Below are 24021 nucleotides of genomic sequence, written 5' to 3'. Positions count from 1 at the left end.
GGTGTAGAACGAGACAGGGGTTGGGAGGATTGGAAATTACCAGCATTGGACGCCATGTGAGATGTTGCGCCAGTGTCGAGGAACCACTCAGTGGCCTGCGGTCCAGACTATGGAATGCCTGAGGTAACCAGTGCGGCGAGCAGTGCCTAGTTGTTCCAAACATCAGCGGAGGAGGGTGGTGGCTGGATGACGCCAGGAGGGAGCTATGGCGGCGCACCGGCGAAGTAATCCTGCTGAGGTTAGCACGGGGACGAGGACTGAGGACGCTGGTGCCAGGGACACAAAACAGCATCGGCCATGCCTGAACCATACCAGTCCAAGGGTTGAGACCAGGTGCCCAGCTTGTGGGGGGACGAGGCATAGGAGCAGAGCTGGAACTACCCGGCTGCTGGTAACCGCCATGTCCGCGACCCCGCCCCTGACCCCGCTTGTTTTCATGGCGTGGAGGTGGGCCTTGGCCAACCGCCGTGGACCGTGAGACCGGAGGGTTGACGTAGGTGCTGGAGCCAGCACCACCGTCACCACAAGAAGCAGCGGGTGGATGAGAACCGTCGGTAGCGAGAAGAGCTTGATGCGCAACAGCCTTGGCATGCTTCTGGTCGTAGTGCTCCTCCAAGAGCTAGATGGAACGCGCCGAGAGGAATGTGTGCAGCGGTTGCTTCGCTGTGATCACCAGGATGGCATGGCGGTATTGGGAGCTAAGTCTGCGGAGCATGTTCAAGACTTGGCTAGTCTGCGAACAGGTTGGCCGACATCATGGAGTGCATCGACGAGGTGCTTTAGGCGACCCGTATAATGAGTAATGTTCATGTCTCCTTGGACAAGGTTCCTAAACTTGGCCTCAAGGTACACGGCATGGTGGAGTTCGTTGTCACGGAATTGATCGTGGATGGCATTCCAAATGACGTGTGTTGTGGCCTTTGGGACACGCACGATGGTGAGCACAGAGACGGAGTTGTATAGCCAACTCAGGAGGCACTGATCTCGGATGCGCCAAGCCGGATCATGGCGTTGCTCCAAAGTCGGTGGGGAGGAAAGGTGGGAGCCGAGGTCGAACTATGGGAACGCATCAAAGAAGCATCGCCATTCATCGTAGTTTGGACCGGCGAGCTTGAGAATGACAGGAACATGAGACTTAATGTTCATCATCTGGAGAGCAGCAGTGGAGGGTGGTTTGACAGGAGGAACATCATCGCTGATAGACAACGAGTCGGAACAAAAGTCGATGCTGGAGAGGTTGACCCTGAAGTGGGGATTTTCTTCCATGTCCACCATGGCAGAGGAGAGAATGTCGAGCAGCGAGAACAAGGAGACAACGAGCAATGGTGAGCGGCGGAGACGGAAGACAACGAGCAGCGTAGGCAGGATCACTCTGTGCTAACCGATACCATGAAGAAAATAGGAGCCAACATTGAATCGAGTTGATATATATCTGATGAATACTTATACAAGTTACAAACCGTGCACAAGGAGCGCACGAGTACACGTTGTGGGCGCCGTTGTGGCCACCACAAACATGCGCGTCTATGCTAACTGACTATAGCCGAGGCCCTGTGTGCATTGCTTCAACAAAGACGACCTTGTCTAAGTAAAGGGTCACGGCCAATCGCATAAATCAAATCATAACTTTACTTTTCATCATGTTCAATTGTTCATCCTCTAATCTAATGACCAGTAGTGATGCCCTAGGTTTGCCGGTCGGCCTAGGGCAAGCCACTGATGGCCCCTTCCAGGCTAGAGTTTTGACATTTCCTTTGCTAGTTTGTCCGAAAATTAGTCGTTCGTCATCACGTAAGCATGATATATAGTTAACCTTTGCAGATTTGCTCGTAAATTTAGCCGTTCTTCACCATGTAAGCATAATAGATACCTTTCCAAAGTGAAACATAGACAACCCTACTAGGTCTAACTGCAAAGTAGGCTAGGCTTAGTTCAAGTCGGCATGGTCAGGATCCAAACTTGGCTAAGCTGGATTTTGCATGCAGCCAGGGGGCGATTCCGGGCCTAGGGCCACGACCCTAGGCGTGGCCCAGAAAATATCTTATACCTATTTAAAATTTCTGGCCCAATCTAAAGTGGCTCCAGGCGTTGGGCTAAAATCTCTGGACTCCCAGACGGCCCAAGACAGAACACGCAGACCTCGACCTGCAACTTTCCGATTCGGTTCTTCCCTCAATCCCTTTGCTGTCCGACTCTAGACATCGGAACGCGGCTGCCACCTGGCAAGAGGTGCCGCGGTGGCTGGCCCCCGCCACTTGCTAGGCGCTAGCTAGGGGCAACCTCAAATGGACTAAGGGGCTGGGGAGCTAGGCGAGTGGCCTGCATCGCCGCAGCCACACCTGTACTGCTGGCTGTCGACTCGGCGAGCAGAAAGCCGACGACCCATCATCGTATCATCACGAGCCGAGGGCAGAGGTGCACGGCGACGCACAATTGACACCTCCGTAGTCTAAACCTCCATGATAATCGTAGAAAGCCAGCAAGCAGACGCCTTATGTGATCGGTGAGGGCGACTTTAAATTAGGTGTAGCGAATCTCTATTTTAATGTCAAACTCTCCGATCTAGACTCCATGATAATTAATTGATTAAGACAACCTTTTGGAGCTATACAATGAAAAGAACTAAAATAGTAAAATCTATTTTTCTCCCACTCCTGCTGCAATTATACATGCTATTGTTGCAAAGATATAAGGGGCGAGGGCGAACTAAACCATTATTAGTTAGGTTATTTTTTACCACATCCATGTGTTTCATGAATTTTGTTATAAATTTAAGCATGGATTGAGATATCATCTAAACCTATGCATTTGTGAGCTAGTTTTGTTAGCCCCTGGGCGTGATAATTGACCAGCTCCACCACTGCATGCAGCACCCGGCCAAGTGCTATACTTTGTGATCCGTACGTTGTAATTTGAGTGTGGGACCAATCTTTAGGTCAATAGTACGCTCTTCGGGTTCGCCATGCAGCGCAAGCAATGCCAGGAAATCAGGGTCACCGTGAGCGAGACCTCGCGCATGACATGCTCGACGAAATGGACCAGCCGGAGCTGCGAGGACGCGTTGAGCCTAGCTAGCAGCTTAGCCCTATTTGGATGTCATAGTATTCAGAAACCATGCCATTAAGAAACTGTGGTTTTAGACTCCATAAACATCTAAAATCATGGTTTAGGGAAAAAGAAGAGTAGATTAGAGTTATAAAACTCCATAAAGACTACACTTTTAACAATACTATGGTTTTAAAAATTGTACGATCAGTTCCATCCAAACACTTCATTACAGTTTAAAACTGAAGTCTTCTATAAAACCATGGTAATTTGTCTAATAAAACTACAAAAATACTTTGCAACCAAATAGAATCTTAGCCTAGATCCTTTCAGAGTTGGACTTAGATCAAGTTCAATGACCGCACATGTATAATTAACCTTGTAAGGTTTTGTTTTCTTTATTAAACCTGTACGCCTGCCAAGTTTGATTTTTAAAATGGGCTTGCTAGCGCCCGGATGTCCGGACGGACAGGGTGTCCGGACGCCCATGCATGCAGTCTGTTTTCCCGCACCGTTTTGCGCGTCCACACGGGGCCCATGCCACCCAGAACGGCACCAGCATTGAGAAATAGGGGAGGGAGTGGCGGATGCCCAGCCAGCGCCGGGAGGAGACACCGAGGCTAGGTAGCAGGAAAAACGAGGAGGGAAATGCAACACGTGACTACTTTTGAAACATCCAAATGCACACTTGCAACATACGTCTGAAAATAGATGAAACATTTGAAACATGCATCTGAAATACTTGCAAAAACACTTGAAACCCACGTAAAACATATGTAATATCCAGATAAAACACTTACAATATATGTCTGAAACATATGTAACATCCAAATAAACGCACTTGGGAACAAAAGCTTGCAACATACGTCTACAACCATTGCAACATATGCAACATCCTAATTTATTTTTGCAACATCCATCTGAAACATTTGAAACATACTCTTACAACATGCGTTTTTAGCACGCAATGTTACCTTACAACTTGGATGAATCACGGAGCTCAACGCCGATGCGAAGGTCAGCGACGACGCATGGAGCTCGTCGATGCACCCCTAGGCAAGGACTTGCTCTGCGGCCTGGGTGAGCACCTAGGCGAGGCGCGCGAACACCCTGGGCGAGCATATGCGCGAGCAACCCTGGGCGAGCACTTGCTCGGTGGCCAGGGCGCACCCTTGGCATGCACTTGCTCGGCGGCTAAGCAGGCAGCGGAGGTGGCTGCGGCAGGAGGATGGCGTGGCGCATGCGAGCGACGCGGTAGAGCGCAGAGTAGGGAAGGCAGGCGGCGCGGTGCAGTTAGGCGCGAAGGTCCGATGGAGTGGCGGATAAGGCCATGACAGTGGAGTCCGAGCGCACTAGAGAGAATTTTTTTGAAGAGGTGCGGACGGGAGCGAGTGGGAAAACCACGTCCGTCCGTCCCCGGATGCCCTCACGAGAGCATTACCGTTTTTAAAAGGGGAAATTGGCTAGCATACGCTAAAAGTGGAGGTCGTTTGCTGGCAGACACCTAAAATAAAACCATTTGCTGAAAGACACTCGTTGCTGACAATTATGTTGCTGGACACCGCATCCCTTATTTTATTCATTCCACCGGTTGAGAGAGAGAACAGTCGTGAAATGTCCTTTTTGCCCCTTTCTTCTTCACCTCTCCCTTCCCTTTTCTTTCACCTTCGCACTCGATCCCGGCCTGGAGAGCAGAGCAACGACGAGGGGAGGGAGCAACAACGGCAGGAGAGCAGCACCGCAGGGGAGGGGCGCGCTGGTCGAGCCCGACGGCGGGAGGGCTCACTGATGGCGGAGAGGCGGCGCAGCAGCAACAGCCAGGCAGGGAGAAGGTGTGTCGGCGGCGAGTAGCAGCGCGTGAGCAGGCCGGCTGTCTAGCCGCGCACGTGGATGGCCCACGACGACCTGGACGCGCACGCCGTGAACACACGGTTGCCTAGCCTCGGTGTCGGAGCGGGACCCGCACTGCACCGGTGCCTGCGCTGCCACTCCGGTAGGCCGCAACGGGCAGGTCCCCGGCTGTCCCTGCCTTCTCTCAAACGTGCACAGACAAAGGAGGAGGCGGCGGTGCTTCCTGCATGCTTGCCGATGGTGCTTCCCGACCTCACGCATGGCAGATCCAGCAGCAAGCCCCCTCCCGTCCCCTCCCCCGGCGGCGCCACCAATCCACCACGTGTCCTCAACCGGCGGCCGCGCAGGCGCCTCCTCCCCGACCGACACACGCTCCCCTTCCCCTTCCGGTGGTGGTGGCGTCTGCGCTCCATCCAGGGTCGCCATCCGTCAAAATCCCAGCCGGAGGCTAACGTGGTCCCGAAAGATGGCATGCAACGCGGATACGGGAGGAGGCCGCCGGTGCTTTTGGATCCGATGTACTGCAACCTGCACCAAGTTACTAGTTTTTCCCGTCCATCCCTTCCGAGCAAGCTGTTTGCATCTTCTGATCTTGGCATCCTGCAGGTGTGTGTGTACCGACGGACGGTCTCCCGACCACCGGCGGCTAGCTCGGAAGCCGGATGCCTGAGCTCCTCGTACTTCTGTATTTCAGTTTGATTTGTCATGAATGAATGGAAAAACTGAACTGATGCTACAGATTGCCGCACCTCCTGTGTGGTCGCCGGCGGTGCTTCCTGCATGCTCGCCGGCGGCCGGTGGTGTCCCGTGCACACCTGCCCGAGCCCAAACAGTGAGCAGGGGAGAAGAACAGGGAGAGAGAAAGAAGAAAGGGCAGGGGCAAGAATGTCATTTCCCCACCTTCCTCTCTCGTCAACCAGTGAAAATGAATAAAATAAGGGGCGCGGTGTCCAGCAGCATAATTGTCAGCAACGAGAGTGTCTTTCAGCAAATGACTCCATTTTGGGTGTCCGTCAGCAAATGACCTCCACTTTCAGTGTCCGCTAACCAATTTTCCCTTTTAAAAAAGAACTTCATTGTTGTGAAGATTTTCTTTCAAATCGACCGATGGAGCCAATTTTCCTAGACGTTCGGATGGACGGCGCGTCCGAACGCAGCTCCGGAGCCTCCTCCGTCACGCTCCTGCGAGAAAAACAACTCACCCACGCATGCACACACACAACAGCAGGCTTGGGGACCACCGAGCCCGCTCTGGAGTTTCACGTGCGCCCGCATGCACACATAGCAGCAGCCGCGTGGTCACATGCGCACAAGACCAATAGGCGGCATAGTGACCCACGCAGAAGAGCAACAGCATACTTTTGAAACATACCGTGGTGACCCACGCTCGCTTGCATACACATAGCACCATCACTAGCAGATGGTGTGGTCACGTGCCCGCATGCATGCATGCAACACCAAGGGACGCGGTGATCGACGGCGGCACGATAACCTACGTAGTAGAATACTTTTGAAAACATAAGGTGACCCATACAGCAGCAGCACGCAATTGCAACATGTGCTCCCCTGAGATCTATTTTGAAATATCCAAATGAAACACTTGCAACATACGTCTGAAATAAATAAAATACTTGAAACATGCGCTTGAAACATAGTGTATAGCCATAGCAACATATGCAATATTCAGATCTACTTTTGCAATATTTAGATGAAACATTTGTAACATAAGTCTGAAACATCTGAAACACTCGAAACATATGCTTAAAACATATGTGTATAGCCATAACAACATATGCAATACCCAGTTGAAACACTTGAAACATACGTCTGAAACACTTGAAACATAAGCTTGCAACATACGTATATTGTCATTGCAACATATGCATCGTCCCAGATCTACTTTGGCAACATCTAGCGAAACACATGAAATATAAGTCTGAAACACCTGAAACGCTTGAAACACAACGTCGGCGGCGACCACAGACCTACCTTGTGAGGAACTGTGGTAGCTAGCAAGCTTGGTGGGGGATGGGGCCCGGCCTCGATCGAGGCTTGGCCGGCCGATGCACGGCGCGGCGCAGGTGCCATGCGAACGGGGCGGGGCCGGCTCAGCTACCATGGCAGTGGCCGAGCGGCCATAGGCGACGGACATTTTGTATGCCACGTGCAGGAGAGGCCGGCGCGCGGGCCGCATCTGCATGGTAGAGGTGTGCGGGGCCTATGCGACAACGGCCCTAGGAGAGGCATCGGTCAGCTGCATGCGTGGGGTGGCGGACACAGGATGGAGGCGCGGCGCTGCATAGGATGGGGCGCGCGATGCGGCACAGAATGAGCTATTGGTGATGAACAGGAGACGCAGGCCATGAGTTCCACAGGATGGGAGTGAATGGATAAGACTTCGTGAGGGAAGGTGAGCAATGCGCTGCTTAGTGGGATATGGGCCTGCCACTACCGGATACAAGAGCTTGGCCGAGTGCCAGGGGCACTCGACGAAGCCCCAAAAACACTCGGCAAAGGGTTTGTCGAGTGTTACACTCGACAAACGGTTTGTCGAGTGTTACACTCGACAAACCCTTTTACGGCAAACGCTACTTTGTCGAGTGTTTTTTGTCGAGCACTCGGCAAAGACGTTGCCGAGTGCAAAAAAACACTTGGCAAACTTTTTTTTCAAAAAAAAATAAAAAAGGCACGCCGACACCACACCCGCACCGCCGCCGCCACCATCCACGCCTCGAGTTAATGCAAGTACCCAATCAGACCAAGTATGCAGGGGCACCAACCGAGGCGGCGACGATTTTACGCCGCAGGACAGCGTGAGCCCTGGCCGCCCTCCCGCTCCCCGCCGACGCCGTACTCAGCCCCAGCCCGAGCCGACCGCGGGGCGTCGTAGAAGCGACGACGAAGGAGAGGGACACCGTCGGCCGCAGCGCGCAGGAGGGCCGGCGAGTGGACCCGGCGAGGGGCGGCGCCGTCCTCGCAAGCGCGGCCGTGGACTCCATCCCTTTCCACGAGTCCGTGCGAAGCGAGCAGAAGGGAGGGGCCGGATCCAGGAGAGGGAGGGCCGGATCCAGGGGCGCCGCTTCTGGGAGAGGAGTGGAGGGGGCGCCGGGAGCGAGGGAGGGGGCGCCGGCGAAGGGAGGGGCGCCGGGAGAGGAGGGGACGCCGACGAGGGGAGGGGACGCCGGGAGAGGAGGGGAGGGGAGGGGCGCCGGCCGGGATTTGAGGGAAGGGGGCGTCGGCGAGGCGAGGGAAGGGAGGAGGTGCGCCGGCGAGGGCCGGCCGCCGACGGGGAGGGCAGGGAGAGGGAGCTGGGAGGGGAGGGAGGGAGGGGTGCGCGGTGTGCGAAGGGAGAGAGGGGGCGGTGTGCGAGGCAGTACGGGAAAGGAGGCGGGGTTTTATTTCTAGGAAAAAAAATCTTTGCCGAGTTTTCTAGATCGGGCACTTGGCAAAGTTTTTATTTTTTATTTTTTTTTCTTCTCCTTTTCTAGAAAAAAAAATTATTTCTTTACCGAGTGTTCTAGATCTGAGCACTCGGCAAAGTTTTTTTTATTTTTTTTCTTCTCCTTTTCCAGAAAAAAGATTTTATTTCTTTGCCGAGTGTTTTTTTTTTTTTGACACTCGGCAAACCCACTCTTTGCCGAGTGTTTTTTTTTTTTTTTGCCGAGTGTTTTTAGCGCAGCACTCGGCAAAGAACTTAGTCGCCGAGTGCCCAAGGGAATACACTCGGCAAACATAAAAACATTCGGCAAATTTAAGGATTCCGGTAGTGTGCGTCTGATGCATCCAAACATCAAGTAGCATTACCGTTCAAATCGCATAGTGCATATAAACATTCAATTATCCATACACAGTGGTGTATACCAACCCCTATGAACTCACATATACATACTCTACTCCTATGAATTGTTGTGAAGATGGTATACTTAAGAAAATATTGGTCAGAGGTCCAAATGGCTGTCACTTCAGCATAGATTGTGATCTCATGCGTTTATGTTTTCGTTAATTATCCTCAAAGTCAAACAAAAAGGGAAGGATTGTGCAATACAATGAGCAGCAGAAGCAACATAGATAAGGAGAGAAATATTACTAAGACATTTATTGTTTGATTAATTTACAAAGAGATAAACAAATATAACCAACACATTCGAGCATTTCAGCCAATACAACTTTACAGTGCTCCTACGCACTTGCATCCAACAATGAGATCCACCATAGGATTCAAGTATATACAGGCATAATATTACAAAAGCCGCCTGAGACTGAAAGAATAGGATGACTATATATATATATATATATATATATATATATATATATATATATATATATATATATATATATATATATATATATATATATAAACAAAAAAGACACAAGTCCTTGCACTCTCCTCTTTATTCAAGCAATCAAGCTGCGCTTCGGTGAAATGAGTTTTCTTTCTGTGCTGGATAAACAGATCAATGGGTGGCATCTCTGCTGTAGAGTCTTACCGCCTGTGTCCAGAAGATCCCGGGTTCAAGTCGCGTGTTAGAATAATCTACTGCTTCCTTGTGTGAACACACAGCAAGGGAAGACGGCGCCGAAAAGACCCCCTGTTGTGGTATTGTAGCCGCTGTCAGAGGCAGGCGCCGAACGGCTCACCTGCCGCACTATAACCACATGCAGGGACAGACGCAGAAGTCAGTCCTGCTGTGTTATCTAGTTACTGTTACAGGATGTGCATTGTACTAGGACTAGATAGATAGAGTTGTATAAATAGACTACCACAGCAACTCAGTAAAAAGAGTTCAGATTTGCCATTTTCCATACAGGGCTTCGGCCAACACTGGTGTCTTGTACTATGTGTGTATGCTCTGTTCTCCCTCTTCTTCAACCTCTAGCCATAGTGTGTGGGGACGGACAACGCTTGTTCGTGGTGGGCTTAGCTAGTGGGTGCTCGGCAACACTAGTGGATGCTCGGCAACACTGGTGAGTGGTTCACTCACCTGAGTCGGTGATCCTGTGGGCTAACAAGTGGTATCAGAGCCGTACAAGCGTCGTCGCCAGACTAACCGCTGGCGATGACGAACGGTTCGGAGATGGACGACAGCAGTGGCACTGATGTGGCTGCCCAGCCACGACTGGAGGTCGTTGTTCGTACGGTGCGGGAGGTCAGCGGCACCAGTTGGCCGACGCTGACTCGCACCAACTATGGAGAGTGGTCGGTGACCATGAAGGTCAAGCTCAGAGCCCGACGGCTCTGGAATGCTGTTGACAAGGGCACCGACAATGAGAAAGATGACATGTCAGCGTTGGAGGCTATCCTCGCTGCTGTACCAGCGGAGTACAGGAAGCCTGTGGGGACGAAGAGCTCTGCTAAGGAGGCATGGGAGGCTATTGCGGCGATGCGCGTCGGTTCCGACCGCGCAAAGAAGGCGACGGCCCAACTTCTGAAGCAGAAGTACGCCAACCTCAAGTTCAAGGATGGTGAAACGGTGGAGGACTTCTCCCTCCGCCTGCAGACGCTCATCAGCAAGCTGAAGAGCCATGGCGTCACCATCGACGAAGAGGAGGCGGTCTCCAAGTAACTCCACTCCGTGCCGGCAAAGTACATCCAGATCGCACTCTTCATAGAGACGATGCTGGACTTGTCCACCCTCACCATTGAGGATGTGATAGGCCGTCTGCGGGCGGTGGACGAGCGCCTGGAGCAGGCGACAGCAACGAAGGACAGCGGCAAACTGCTGCTGACGGAAGAGGAGTGGGCTGCTCGAAGGAACTCTGGGAAGGCAGCCTCCTCCAGCCACGGTGGCGATGGCAAACGCTGCGGCAAGGCTTCTTCGAAGAAGAAGCAGCAGGTCGACCCCAACGCCTATCGATGCTGCGGGAAGATGGGCCATTGGGCACGAGAGTGCCCAAACCGCAAGCAGGAGAAGAAGGCTGAGGCTCATCTGGCGCAAGCTGATGATGAGGACGAGGCCACTATCCTGATGGCGACGTTCTGTGTACTGCACGACGTCGAGGCCGAGAAGGAAGAGGCGACGACGGTAGAAGGACATGGGAAGGCCCTGAAGACTATCAACCTCGACGAACCACGAGCCCAAGTCCACCTCGGACGTGCGGGCACCGACCAGGAGCAGTGGTGGTATCTGGACTATGGTGCCAGCAACCACATAACGGGCTCCAAGGCATCCTTCTCCGAGCTCGGCGACGATGTTATCGGTACGGTGAAGTTTGGTGACGGCTCACGGGTGGAAATCCAAGGACACGGCACCATCATCTTCAGGTGTCAGAACGGGGAGCACCGCACGCTAACGGATGTATATTACATCCCGCAGCTACATTCCAACATCATCAGCATTAGTTAGCTGGATGAGCGCGGTAGCGAGGTACTGATCAAGGACGGAGTCCTTAGGATAAGGGAGCGGGAGCAGCGACTTCTTGCCAAGGTGAAGAGGTCCCTAAACCGGTTGTACCTGCTCAACCTCAAGGTAGAGCAACCGGTGTGCCTGGCGGCAAGGCACACCGAGGAACCGTGGATGTGGCATGCCCGGTTCAGACATCTCAGCTTCGACGCGCTTGGTCGGCTGGAGAAGATGGTCCGAGGGCTACCCCACATCAAGCACGAAGGCGAGCTGTGTGACAGCTGCCTGGCCAGGAAGCAGAGGAGGCTACCATTCCCAAAGGCGACCAAATATCGCGCGAAGGACACTCTCGAGCTCGTCCACGGCGACCTTTGCGAGCCGATCACGCTAGCTACAAACGGTGGTCGACGGTACTTCCTCCTGGTCGTGGATGATTGCAGTCGCTACATGTGGTTGCAACAACTGACGAGCAAGGACGAAGCGACGGCGGCGATCAAGAAGTTCAAGATGCGCATGGAGGCCGAGAGCGGCAAGAAGCTCTGCACGCTGAGGACTGATCGCGACGGCGAATTCACTTCGGTGGAGTTCGTTGCGTACTGCGCGGATCAGGATGTGGTGCAACACCACACCGCGCCGTACTCGCCACAACAGAATGGCGTGGTGGAGAGGCGGAACCAAACGGTGGTCGGCATGGCCCGATCCATGATGAAGGCCAAAGGTATGCCGGCAAGGTTCTGGGGGAGGCGGTGACCACGGCGGTGTTCATCCTCAACCGCGCTCCGACCAAGACCCTGACGGGCAAGACGCCGTTCGAAGCTTGATATGGGCGCAAGCCGAGCGTGTCCTTCCTCCGGACATTCGGTTGCATCGGCCATATCAGGAAGACAAAGCCGAACCTCACCAAGCTAGAGGACAGGAGCACACCCAAGGTGTTCCTGGGCTACGCGGAGGGTGCCAAGGTGTATCGGCTCTACGACCCACGCAGAGACAAGGTTCTTGTCTCGCGCAACGTCGTGTTCGATGAGAAGGCGGCTTGGGACTAGAGCAGTCCGAGCACAGGGGAAGCTGGCGGCTCCACCAGCACCTTCGGCGTTGAGCACTTGGTGATCCACGGTGGTGGAGACGCTGGGGAAGAGGTGCCGAGCACTCCGGAAGGGGTGCCGAGCACTCCAGCGGCAGAGCCGAGCACTCCTAGGGCAGTGCCGAGCACTTCGAAAGGGATGCCGAACACTTCTAGAGGAGTGCCGAGCACTCCTGGAGGGATGCCGAGCACGCCAGGAGTGGCGCCAGGAGGTTCTGCAATGGTGGCGACCACTCCAGGACGAGTGCCGAGCACTCCCGTGGTGGAGCCAAGAGGTCTTGTAGTGGTGCCGACCACTCCAAGGCTGAGGCTGAGCACTCCTACAGTGGTGCCGAGCACTGCAAGAGTAGTGACGAACTGTCCAGAAGTAGTGTCGAGCACTACAACCAGGGTGCCGAGCACTCCAGGTGTTGTGCCGAGCACCCCGACGGAACAGAGAACTCCATCGATGCCGATCGAGTTCGCCTCACCTCTAAGTGACATCACTGAGTTCGTGGATGCCTTCCACGAAGGTGAGGAGGTGCGGTTCCGTAGGCTAGATGACAACGTCGGCGGCACAGGACCCTCAGGACTGGCTGGTCGGCTGCTCAATGACGCAGAGGTGTTGCTCGTTAGTGCAGAGGAACCACCCACGTTCGTGCTGGCCGAGCAGGACGAAAACTGGCGACGGGCGATGCTGGAGGAGATGAAGTCGATCGAGGAAAACGAGTCATGGCAGCTCGTCGATCCACCTCCAGAAAGTCGTCCGATCAGCCTGAAGTGGGTGTACAAGGTCAAGCGGGACGAGCTCGACGCCATTGTCAAGCAAAGGCGCGCCTCGTCGCCCGAGGCTTTGTTCAGCGCGAGGGCATCGACTTCGAGGTCATTGCGCCAGTAGCGCGCATGGAGTCGGTCCGTTTGCTACTAGCCTTGGCAGCAGCAAAGGACTGGCGCGTCCATCACTTGGATGTTAAATCGGCCTTCCTCAACGGCGAGCTGGCGGAGACGGTCTTCGTCAGGCAACCTCCAGGTTTCGCCGTCAAGGGAGAGGAGCACAGGGTGCTCCGACTGCGCAAGACGCTCTACGGATTGCGGCAGGCCCCACGAGCATGGAACGCCAAGCTTGACGCCACGCTGGGCGAGCTTGGGTTTCAACGGTGCGCAACTGAGCACGTGCTCTACACGCAGCGACGGGGGAAGGAGGAGCTCGTCGTCGGCGTGTATGTGGACGACTTGATCGTCACCAGCGCGCGCACGGAGGACATCAACGGCTTCAAGCGCGAGATGGCGGCTCGTTTTCGAATGAGTGATCTCGGCGCACTCCTACTACCTCGGCATCGAGGTGAGACAGGGGAAGCAGAACTCACGCATGGTCAGAGCGTGTATGCCACCAAGCTGTTGGAGCGAAGCGGCATGGCTGAGTGCAAGCCATAAGTAACTCCGATGGAGGAGCGGCTGAAGCTGACGAAGGCCAGCACCGCGGCGAAGGTGGATGCAACACTCTACCGGAGCATCGTCGGCGGTCTTCGCTACCTAGTCCACATGAGGCCGGACATTGCTTTCGTCGTGGGCTACGTAAGTCGATTCATGGAGGATCCCAGAGAGGATCACTGGGCTATGGTGAAGCGGCTACTACGCTACGTCAAGGGAGCGGTAGATCATGGGATCACCTTCCCAAAGACCGGCGGAAGTAGGCTGCAACTCACGGTGTTCAGCGATGCAGACATGGCGGGGGACATCAACGAACGATAGAGCACCTCGGGCATGCTCGTCTTCCTCGGATCGGCCCTAATTTCATGGCTATCGCTGAAACAGAAGGTGGTGGCACTATCTACGTGCGAGGCGGAGTACGTATCGACGGCCACAGCGGCGTGCCTAGTTGTGTGGCTACGTCGACTACTAGGCGAGCTAACCGGCGTGGAAGCTCACCCACCAACACTGATGGTGGACAACCAGCCCACTATCGCCCTCGCGAAGAATCCGGTTCTACACGATCGGAGCAAACACATCAACGTGAAGTTCCACTTTCTCAGGGACTGTGTCGATGGAGGGCAGAGCGTCATCAAGTTCGTCGAAACTGGTCGGCAACTCACGGACGTCCTCACCAAGCCGCTCGTCTTCGACTCACGGAGCTGAAGGAGATGATCGGCATAGAGGGGGTACAAGGGATAGCAGTAGGATTAGGAGAAAAATTGTTAGAATAATCTACTGCTTCCTTGTGTGAACACACAGCAAGGAAAGACGGCGCCGAAAAGGCCCCCTGCTGTGGTACTGTAGCCGTTGTCAGAGGCAGACGCCGAACGGCTCACCTGCCGCACTGTAGCCACATGCAGGGACAGGCACAGAAGTCAGTCCTGCTGTGTTATCTAGTTACTTTTACAGCATATGCGCTGTACTAGGACTAGATAGATAGAGTTATATAGATAGACTACCACGGCAACTCAGTAAAGAAAGTTTAGATTTGCCATCTCCCATACAGGGCTTCGACCAACGCTGGTGTCTTATACTATGTGTGTATGCTCTGTTCTCCCTCTTCTTCAACCTCTATTCATAGCGTGTGGGGACGGACAACGTTTGTTCATGGTCGGCTTAGCTAGTGGGTGCTCCGCAACACTAGTGGATGCTCGGCAAGACTGATGAGTGGTTCACTCACCTGAGCCGGTGATCCTGTGGGCTAACATCGCGGCCTCCTCGCATTGCACAGGCGAGGGTAAGGCTTGCCACTGACGCCCTTCCCCAGACCCCGCACAGAGCAAGAGCTCTCTACACTGGGTACGCCCTTTATAAACAGATCAATGGGTGGCATCCCTGCTGTAGTATTGATCCAAGGTCTTTGCAGGAATACGGTGGAGAAGTTCACGAGGGAATATGCGAAGCAATGTCCAGGCCAGGTCAAGTGACTGGAAAATGTTCCGAGTGTCATGCACCTTGTGTTACAAACTTCCTCTCAAACTAAAAAAAAACTCGACGGGGGTTTAAGACTACCCCGCAGCATTACAAATAAGGACCTTCTCACCCGGCCGAGAAAACCCCTAAACCCCCGCCCCCACCCTTACACGGTGGCTTTCCGTCGCCCAAGTGAGAATTGGGCCGGTGCCCCCCCCCCCCCCCCCCCCCCCCCCCCCCCCAGTGCTTTGGTTATGGGGACGGACGAGGGAATTTTTTTAACCTCAGCCTGAAATTCGCTTCCACGGGGAGTCGAACCCAGGACCTGAGGAGTGCCGCTGGGTCACCTAACCGTTTGAGCTAGGCGCCCTTTGGCAACTTCCTCTCAAAGGAATTCTAGATAGAGCTGCATATAACAATAAAAAGAGAAGGCATAATGAATGAAACTTAGAAACTTAAAAAGAATATTTGAGCACAAGTTAGAAATCTATTGACAGACCAGATCCTCGGATGAAAGTGCTTCCTCTCCAACAACTGCTTTCATAGCTTGAACATCCTTCCCAATGGCATAGTTGGCATAAAGCTGAACAGCAAGTCATGTTGATCATTTAAAATATCAGAGGCAGAATGAATCCTAATCACTGCACTGAAAGGCTCAAACAAATACCTGATTAGACACATCTGAATGATCCCGACGTGTCATACCCTCACCAATAGCACTCTGCAGGTGAATAATTATGGCATTATTACTCATGTAATTTCACATTAAGAGAAACAACAGCGTAAAAAGATTGCAATGACTGGCACCTTCATCAACCGTGAGAGAGATGGCAGGACATTGATGGGTGGATATATCTAAGAGGCAAATAGAAAATCATACATCTCGTTAATGCCATGAAATGAAAGAAGAGAAGTAGAATGCAAGGCTATAAGAGAAGACACAGCTACTTCTACAATTAGAGTACACATGCAAACAAACTTGTCTATTATGGAGCTGTCTATCAATGTATATCTGCCCTTCAGTAATGTATCCAGTAAGATCTGGAGTTGGATGTGTGATATCTGTTGAGAAAACACCAAAGAACAAAGGATGTGGTATCATAATTTGGAAGTACAGAAAAGTAGTGTTCATGGGAAAAGAAAAGCTACAACCAAATCAACATTTAAGTAGTCCTCCCAGGAGGAAATATACTACACTGTGGCAGCAGGCGAGCCAATCCAAGCAGGAGCAATGTTTAAAAGGCGACTAGACGTCCAGGTGAGTGCTGGGTCCGCCTGGACGCCTAGGCGTCGCCTTTGAAACACTGAGCAGGAGTGCTACTTGCTAAGACACTAGACACTATGCTCATGCTAACTGCAAATTTATAGTTAGTTTCATGGCTTACCATCGTTAGGCATAGTTAGAATGGGAATTTGAGTAATTGAGCCTTTTCTACCTTCAATACACCCAGCTCGCTCATATATAGTTGCCAGATCAGTATACATATACCCAGGATAACCACGCCTACCAGGCACCTCTTCTCGTGCTGCTGAGACCTAGACATAAATGGCATTAACTTATAATTAAAATTAAAATTCCATTGATTTGTATTACCCAAAAAAATTGCAAGATGAAATTTGCTCCAAGTAACTCTAGAATAAGTTCAAAGAGTAAGTATTAAACGGATAGCTCATATAATATGAGAAAATATGGTAATACACAACAAATTCAATACCTCACGAAGCGCATCGGCATCTGAACTCATGTCTGTAAGAATGACAAGAACATGTTTCCCACATTCATATGCCAAATATTCTGCTGTTGTCAGAGCAATACGAGGAGTGATGATCCGTTCAATAGTGGGATCATTTGCCCGTAAATCAATAAAGAGAACAGAGAGCAAGAGTCAGCTTTAATACTAACACATTAACTCATCAAAATTTCATTTGTTACAATGTTAATAGCCATATAACAATAAATTTCGTACCAGATTCAGAAAAAGGGTGACCCGTTCCATTGAGCCATTTTCTTCAAAGTCACGTTTGAAAAATTGTGCTGTTTCCATGTTTACTCCCATAGCAGCAAACACAATGGCAAAGTTATCAACGCCACTCTGAAAGTAAAGTAAACCAGAATTAAAATGAGTGATAGAATCAATAATCTATTTTGGAGAACAAGTAAACAGACTAAACTTCACCAGATTGTGGTTAGTTACTTGGTTGTCACAGTATGTCAAAAATCCTGAGTTGAAAACTTCATAAGTGTTTTATCTATTTGATCAGCTAGAAACACATACGTAAATCTTTCACTAACAGAAAATACAACAATAGCACAACCAGCAAGTTTAGCTCAAAAGAACGGCATGATGAAATCAGGAACCTAAGATTGATGCCAAGCATATGTAAGCACTAGAGTAAGAACCAACCACATGTAGGTCAATCAATAAATAAAGTAGCAACATCAAACAGTAACTTACGTACTATTTTGAAAGTGCAATATCTTCTTTTAAAACATCTTATTAAGTTTATACTCTACCTCCTTGTGCTTGCCAGATTTCTCCAGAGTTTTAACAAGACCAGCCTGACGACATATCTGAGCAGCAATTTCATTGTGAGGAAGACCGGCAGCAGAAAAGAGAGGAATTTTTTGCCCTCATGCTATTGAGTTCATCACATCAATGGTGGATATTCCTGTTTGAATCATCTCCTCTGGATAGGTTCTCTCAATGGGATTGATAGAACTTCATGGAATAGTATCAGACCTTATAAGTCTATCATATGGTAAACAGGAAAGTTCGCCAAAAAAAATGGATGATTCAGCACCTCTCAGATCCTTCTAATGACCAAGTTCATTAGTGATTTTGTGCCCTTTAAAATACACGCTACAGCATTCTCAAAGTCTAAGATTTACACATAATGCAAAATAGCTCACCAGAAATATCCAAGTAAGCCTCAGGTAATATCAGGGGACCATTATCAATGGGTTTGCCCGAACCATTAAAAATGCGTCCAAGCATATCAAGTGAGACAGGAGTTTTCAAGACCTGTAGAATAAAAGGCACATGTCATAACATGCAAGTAAAGGGGCAAAGTAGTGAGGAAAGGCACATAGGGGAAAAAACTATGGATGGTTTTGAATGCCTGATGGACCCCTTCCATTCAGTTTAGAATGTTATGTGACTATATGCAAATATCATAACACTAACTGAGACAGCCCAATAAAGCCTAAGCTCAACACTAGAACTTTCAGCAGGAATATTGGATGTTTGCATTACCCAAATTCTACAATATCAGGTTCCATATAATTCACATAAATGAAATCAGGTTCATGTTCCGCAGAAACCAAGATTAAGGTCTAGATCAAGAAATTGGGCATTTGACTACATTATCTGAAACTTAAGTAGAAGAAAAATAACAAAGAACAAGAAATGAAATTAGCAAAAAATCAAATAAGCTGGAATAAAATGCTACCTCGCCAGTAAACTGCACAGTAGTATACTTGTTGTCTATCCCTGAGGTACCTTCAAAGACCTTTAATAGACATGTGGTTTAGTATCCAGATTAACTAGTCATAGTGTGTAAAGCAAAGCAGATTATTAAAAGAAGCGAAAATCTGATCATCATTCTCGCATCCATAGGAAAGAAGCAACCTGCACAACAGCCTTTTCACCATCGACTTCCAGGACCTGACCACGACGAGTAGTGCCATCTCCCAACCGAATGTTCACAATTTCCTGATACTTAGGACCCTAATATAGTTTTCAATAGAAAATAGTAATGAATACATGAGTGTGATCAGGGGGTTCTTTCATAATCATTTTGAGTGGGCAATCAGTGATAGCAACTGCAACTGTGTGAAACTAAAACTAACCATACCTTTACTTTGTCCAAGATAACGAGCGGTCCTGCCACACCGGAGACAGTTCTATACTCTGCTTATCAAGAAATCGTTTAGTACCATATAAACAAATGTGTCATTGCTTTGTCAATTAAAAGGATATTCTTTCGTATCCATGATGTCACTACAGAGGTTAACAAGAGCCAAAACTAATAATGACAGTGTAAACAGGCATGATCCCAGATGATAGAATCATACTACTTGCTGCCAGCGCTGAGGGCAATCTTTGGTGCAGTGCTGGAGCAAGAAAGCTCCAGGAACTCTTGGTCAGGGAGCCGGCCTTGGGGGTATAAGGCAGGCTGTTTGTGGCGCGCCTGTTTTAGTTAAGTGAGTGGGTGTGTGTTGGTGGTGTTTTTGTACTAGAGTATCGTCTAACCAGACTCCTGTATTTTATTTCTACCTTAATGAAATGACACGCAGCTCTCCTGTGTAGTTCGAGAGAAAAAAATACTGCATGATTTGCAACATAGGAACAATAGGATTCAAAAGTTCCTTAAACAGAATAATCACAGTGATATGTGATGCATGCAGAAAACCTCTACTATATTCCTCAATATAATTTACCTATACATACAAGGCACTGCAGATTAAGCATGTGAAACACATCATATATAATGATTTGCCACATTCGATTTTCATGTATGTGTTTTAATACAAGAACTGGGACCTGCATACCACACAACAACCAAGCTAAACAACTAACTTGCTAGCCTACTGGCAAAGACCTGCAAAATGTAATTGTGAAATATACTGATTGCCTAATATCTTATGATTATGTGATCATTTAGCACTTTTCAGAAAACATTCAACTGGAACAAATTTCACAAACCTATCTATTGCCCATTGGATCAGACAAGCAAATACAGTAAGAAATAACAACCTACAGTAAGAAATAACAACCTACACTAGATGCATGACCGAAGAAATGATAAACAAGCCTGGTGGTGAGTTTCTCAGCGAAGTCTCAAATCCGCACTTACCCATGCCAATCTCCAAGGACCCCTCCTCCAACTCGGCGCCATCCTTCGCCAGACCCATACTGGCGACCTAGCAAACAAGCAGCAGGCCAAGAGCCAATGGCAGCCATCAGAATCAGGAGCGGACACAGTGAAGGACATGGGTGTACACATATACATCGATAGTTTTTTGCCAAAATAAATCGAAGCTACTACATGTATACTACACTTGTAGCCACTAATCAGATCAGATCCGGATACAAATAGCCTAAGTTAGGGGAAGAAAAGGGGTAGGGCGTACCTTGTGGGTGCTCGTCGCCGGTGAAGGGCCCGAAGAAGACCCGGGCACCTGGCGTAGGTTGGAGGTGGCGGTCGCCCAGCCGTCGCCCAGAGAGAGAGAGAGAGAGCACGCGGGGGAACGGGAGATCAGACACGGCAAGACGGGAGAACACGATGCACGGACGCACGCCGCACGACGACACAAGGCCAGGTGCTTGCTAGCCCACAATAATTATTTTCGCCTCCACAAGACTGGAGTATTGGTTTATTAAATATTTAGATTAATTAACGATATCTAATCGTGGTTTCAGTCGGGGCCTATTTTTCTCTCCTAACAAACCAGCATCGCCGGATTTATCAGTCCATAAATCAACCAGCGAACAGGCTGATATCTATATTTTATTTTAACTAGCAAAAATGTCTATCTGTTGCTACCAGACGTATAGTTTGTAGTCAACTGATCGACATGAAGCTCAGAAGATTTATTCAACTATTATGTTATTGTCGATACAGGACCCACGGGATACCCCACAGGGAAGGGCGAAGATATAGTCTAATTAAGATTTTTTCCATGTAATCTTAGTAGTAGTATTATTCTGTAATCCTATTAGAAACTCTCATTGTAAACCGACTAGGACTCTGGCCTCCTGACTATATAAAGAAGGGCGGAGTTCCTGAGTGAGACAGAGATAACACAACGCAACACTTTACAATCAATCCAACGCAAAGGCTAACGCCGACAGGACGTAAGGCTATTACTCGATCACGATCGAGGGCCCGAACCAGGATAAATCGACTGTCTCTTGCGTTTACCGTCGAGTTCTGCATACGCTGAAGCCCGAACAAACTGCCCCGGGTACCCCTGTGGCAGGCTATCGGTGGTGAAACATCGATAGTTGGCGTGTCATGTAGGGGCTTTCGGCGCAATCACAATCAAGAACTCGAAGGACCTCGAGATCAACATGATGTTCTCCGCACGATCGTTCCTCGATTTTATACGAGAATTTTTTGGTCATCATCGTCCGCGACAATTGGACATCACGAGGGTGCCCGCCAACAGCCAAGATTGAATCGGCTAGACGAGGAAGCGATGACGTGCAACTCCTCAGCGGCGTCCGCGGCCACCCGGTTCCTAGCGGTAGTGTTTTGACCAGGGTACGACGGGACTCGGCCGGTGCGATCGATCAAGCTCCGACTACCTAGATTTCCGTTGAGATCATCGGCAGAAACAAGGCAACAAGCTGGTTCAGCCCACGCTATGCATGCTAGATCCAATCACAAGTTTCGGAGCGAAGACGGAGGATGAATTTCACTTTGCCTTACCTCCCCGCAACCGCACGCGCTGAGATCGGAATATCCAAGTCAACAGATGCAAAGCCAGAGATCGTACCGGAGAGTTTCACCTATTCTGGACTGCATCAAGGAGTCAGCCAAATAGTTCCCGAAGCCCAACTTGAATTGGTTACGTGCTTCCATCAGCAAATAAATAAAGAAAGAAAGCATCATGATGACGCAAGCAAGCTAGCTACTGGGAACTACGTACGTCAATACGAGATACATGTGTACAGGCCTCAACGGCAACGTCAAGCGGCTCCTGCACAAGAATCATTCGAGTGAGCATTGCTGTACCGGGTCCGTCACGACAAAACCCAACTCGGCACGCAACGTCCACAGATGAGATCGAGATGTACCACGAAGATCTCAGACCGCGCACCCATCCGACTACATCAAACCGTCCAAACCGGAAGCAAGCCAGTTGTCTGACTACTCGTCATATTTTCCAACTACTTTGGCTGCGGTGACCAACTACTCGACAGCTCATGTCCAAGTACTCGATGAGGTCCTCACATTTTCCGATTACTTTGGCTGCGGTGACCAACTACTCGACAGCTCATGTCCAAGTACTCGCAAGCTGATGCTCGAGGGCTACAACCACTGGGGTCTCCTGAGCACAAAATGTCAAGATCGCGCGCTGATTCTACCACGCGGCCGTCAATCAAGCTAAGTCATGGTTTAATATTTTTTCAAATATTCTTTAATCATCATATATCTCTGGATATATCCATACGCCTCCGCAGCTCTACTACAGTTGATTTACCTGGGTTGCTGAGGCCTTAATTCGTGAAGCCTACTCGCTGGAAAGGGAACCATTTTCTGAACCACGTCATCAAATAAGGAGCTCGCCCACCGCTGGCTGCCTTACTTGGCCACTACTTCGTTGGGTGAGACACACGCCCCGCGCTGTCTTATTCGGTTGCTGCTCTACAAGTCACCAGGACGTCCGACTACTCGGCCGCGGTGATCGACTACTTGGTTAGGGTGATCAACTACTCGACAGCTAAGGTCGACCTTGTTGCGGTGATTTGGAAATTCTAAGGTGGGGGTGATAGGGGGTCTCCGGTGAGGGGACTGCCCACCCGAAGCCTTTTGACGGATTATCTAGGTTGCCTTGCTCGGATCAGATCATGGTCGAACGAGAAGATTTTGCGTCATTAAGATGAGCACGAATATGAGGATACACGTGCATATTTATATGTGCTTTCATTACTCAAGCGAAACAAAGGAAGAGGCATGACATACAGCAGCATACAAGAAGACATCAAGCACGCAAGCTAATTATGGAAAGTACTCGGTGGCGCAACTGTGTTGACTTGCAATGGTATATGGATAGCCTACTGCAGTTCGCGGGTTACTTGGATACACCCTTGAGAATGTCTACAAGATCCTACATATCCTCCGAAGAGGTTTTTAGTTCTTTGAACAACTCAGATTCAAGACCCTCCAACTTTTTATTCCAAATAGTAAGAGGCTCGGGGGCTACACTCAGTGAGTGTACTTTTTCTTCCAAAAAGCGCACATCACTCAGAAAACTTCTTTAAGACAGCAGTTTTTAAACAACATAAGATTAAAGACCCTTCAACTTTTTGTTCCAAATAGCAAGAGGCTCAGGGGCTACACTCAGTGAGTGCACTTTTTTTTCTTCGAAAAAGCGCACGTCACCAAGAAGACTTCTTCAAGACAAACCACTTCAAGGACTCACGACAAAAAGGACCCGGACCGAGCTATATCCGAGTTCTTTTTGATAAATAACCCGGATATATGCTCGGGAGCCCTTCGACGAAGAATCAGAACAATTTCAAGACAAGACCCTACAGCTCCTTGTTCCAAATAGCAAGAGGCTCGGGGGCTACACCCAGACGGATGTACTTTTTCTTCAAAAAAACACATACCACTCGAAAATCCCAAGAAGCGCTACACGGTTTCACTCAGGAAAGCACTCGGACGACGTTTGTTCCTGCTCGACAAGACCGGAAGGAACAAGATGAGGCTTCCAGAGCTCAACCATGAAGTGCTCGAGGGCTTATCGATTTGGGACCCACGGGATACCCCACTGGGAAGGGCGAAGATCTAGTTTAACTAGGATTCTTTCCATGTAATCTTAGTAGTAGTATTATTTTGTAATCCTATTAGGAACTCTCATTGTAAACCGACTAGGACTCTGGCCTCCTGACTATATAAAGGAGGGTGAAGTTCCTAAGTGAGACAGAGATAACATAACACAACACTTTACAATCAATCCAACGCAAAGGCTAACGCCGACTGGACGTAGGGCTATTACTCGATCACGGTCGAGGGCCCGAACTAGGATAAATCGACTGTCTCTTGCGTTTTCTGTCGAGTTCTGCATACGCTGAAGCCCGAACAAACTGCCCCGGGTACCCCCGT

At 50.1% G+C, this 24021-nt stretch overlaps 1 protein-coding gene and 1 pseudogene across 1 annotated transcript; both read right to left on the bottom strand.

Moving 5' to 3' along the window:
• Positions 1–12276: 12276 nt before the first annotated feature.
• LOC136465358 (uncharacterized) lies at positions 12277–12801 on the bottom strand. Its single transcript, XM_066464122.1, has one exon. It carries the CDS (start codon positions 12799–12801, stop codon positions 12277–12279), a length of 525 nt encoding a protein of 174 aa, XP_066320219.1.
• A 1831-nt stretch (positions 12802–14632) lies between these two features.
• LOC136466888 (V-type proton ATPase subunit B 1-like) lies at positions 14633–20516 on the bottom strand (annotated as a pseudogene).
• Positions 20517–24021: the final 3505 nt, after the last annotated feature.

Source organism: Miscanthus floridulus, chromosome 7 (genome assembly GCF_019320115.1).
Source record: "Miscanthus floridulus cultivar M001 chromosome 7, ASM1932011v1, whole genome shotgun sequence".
NCBI classification, from domain to species: domain Eukaryota; kingdom Viridiplantae; phylum Streptophyta; class Magnoliopsida; order Poales; family Poaceae; genus Miscanthus; species Miscanthus floridulus.
This window is presented reverse-complemented; position numbering and strand designations above follow the sequence as displayed.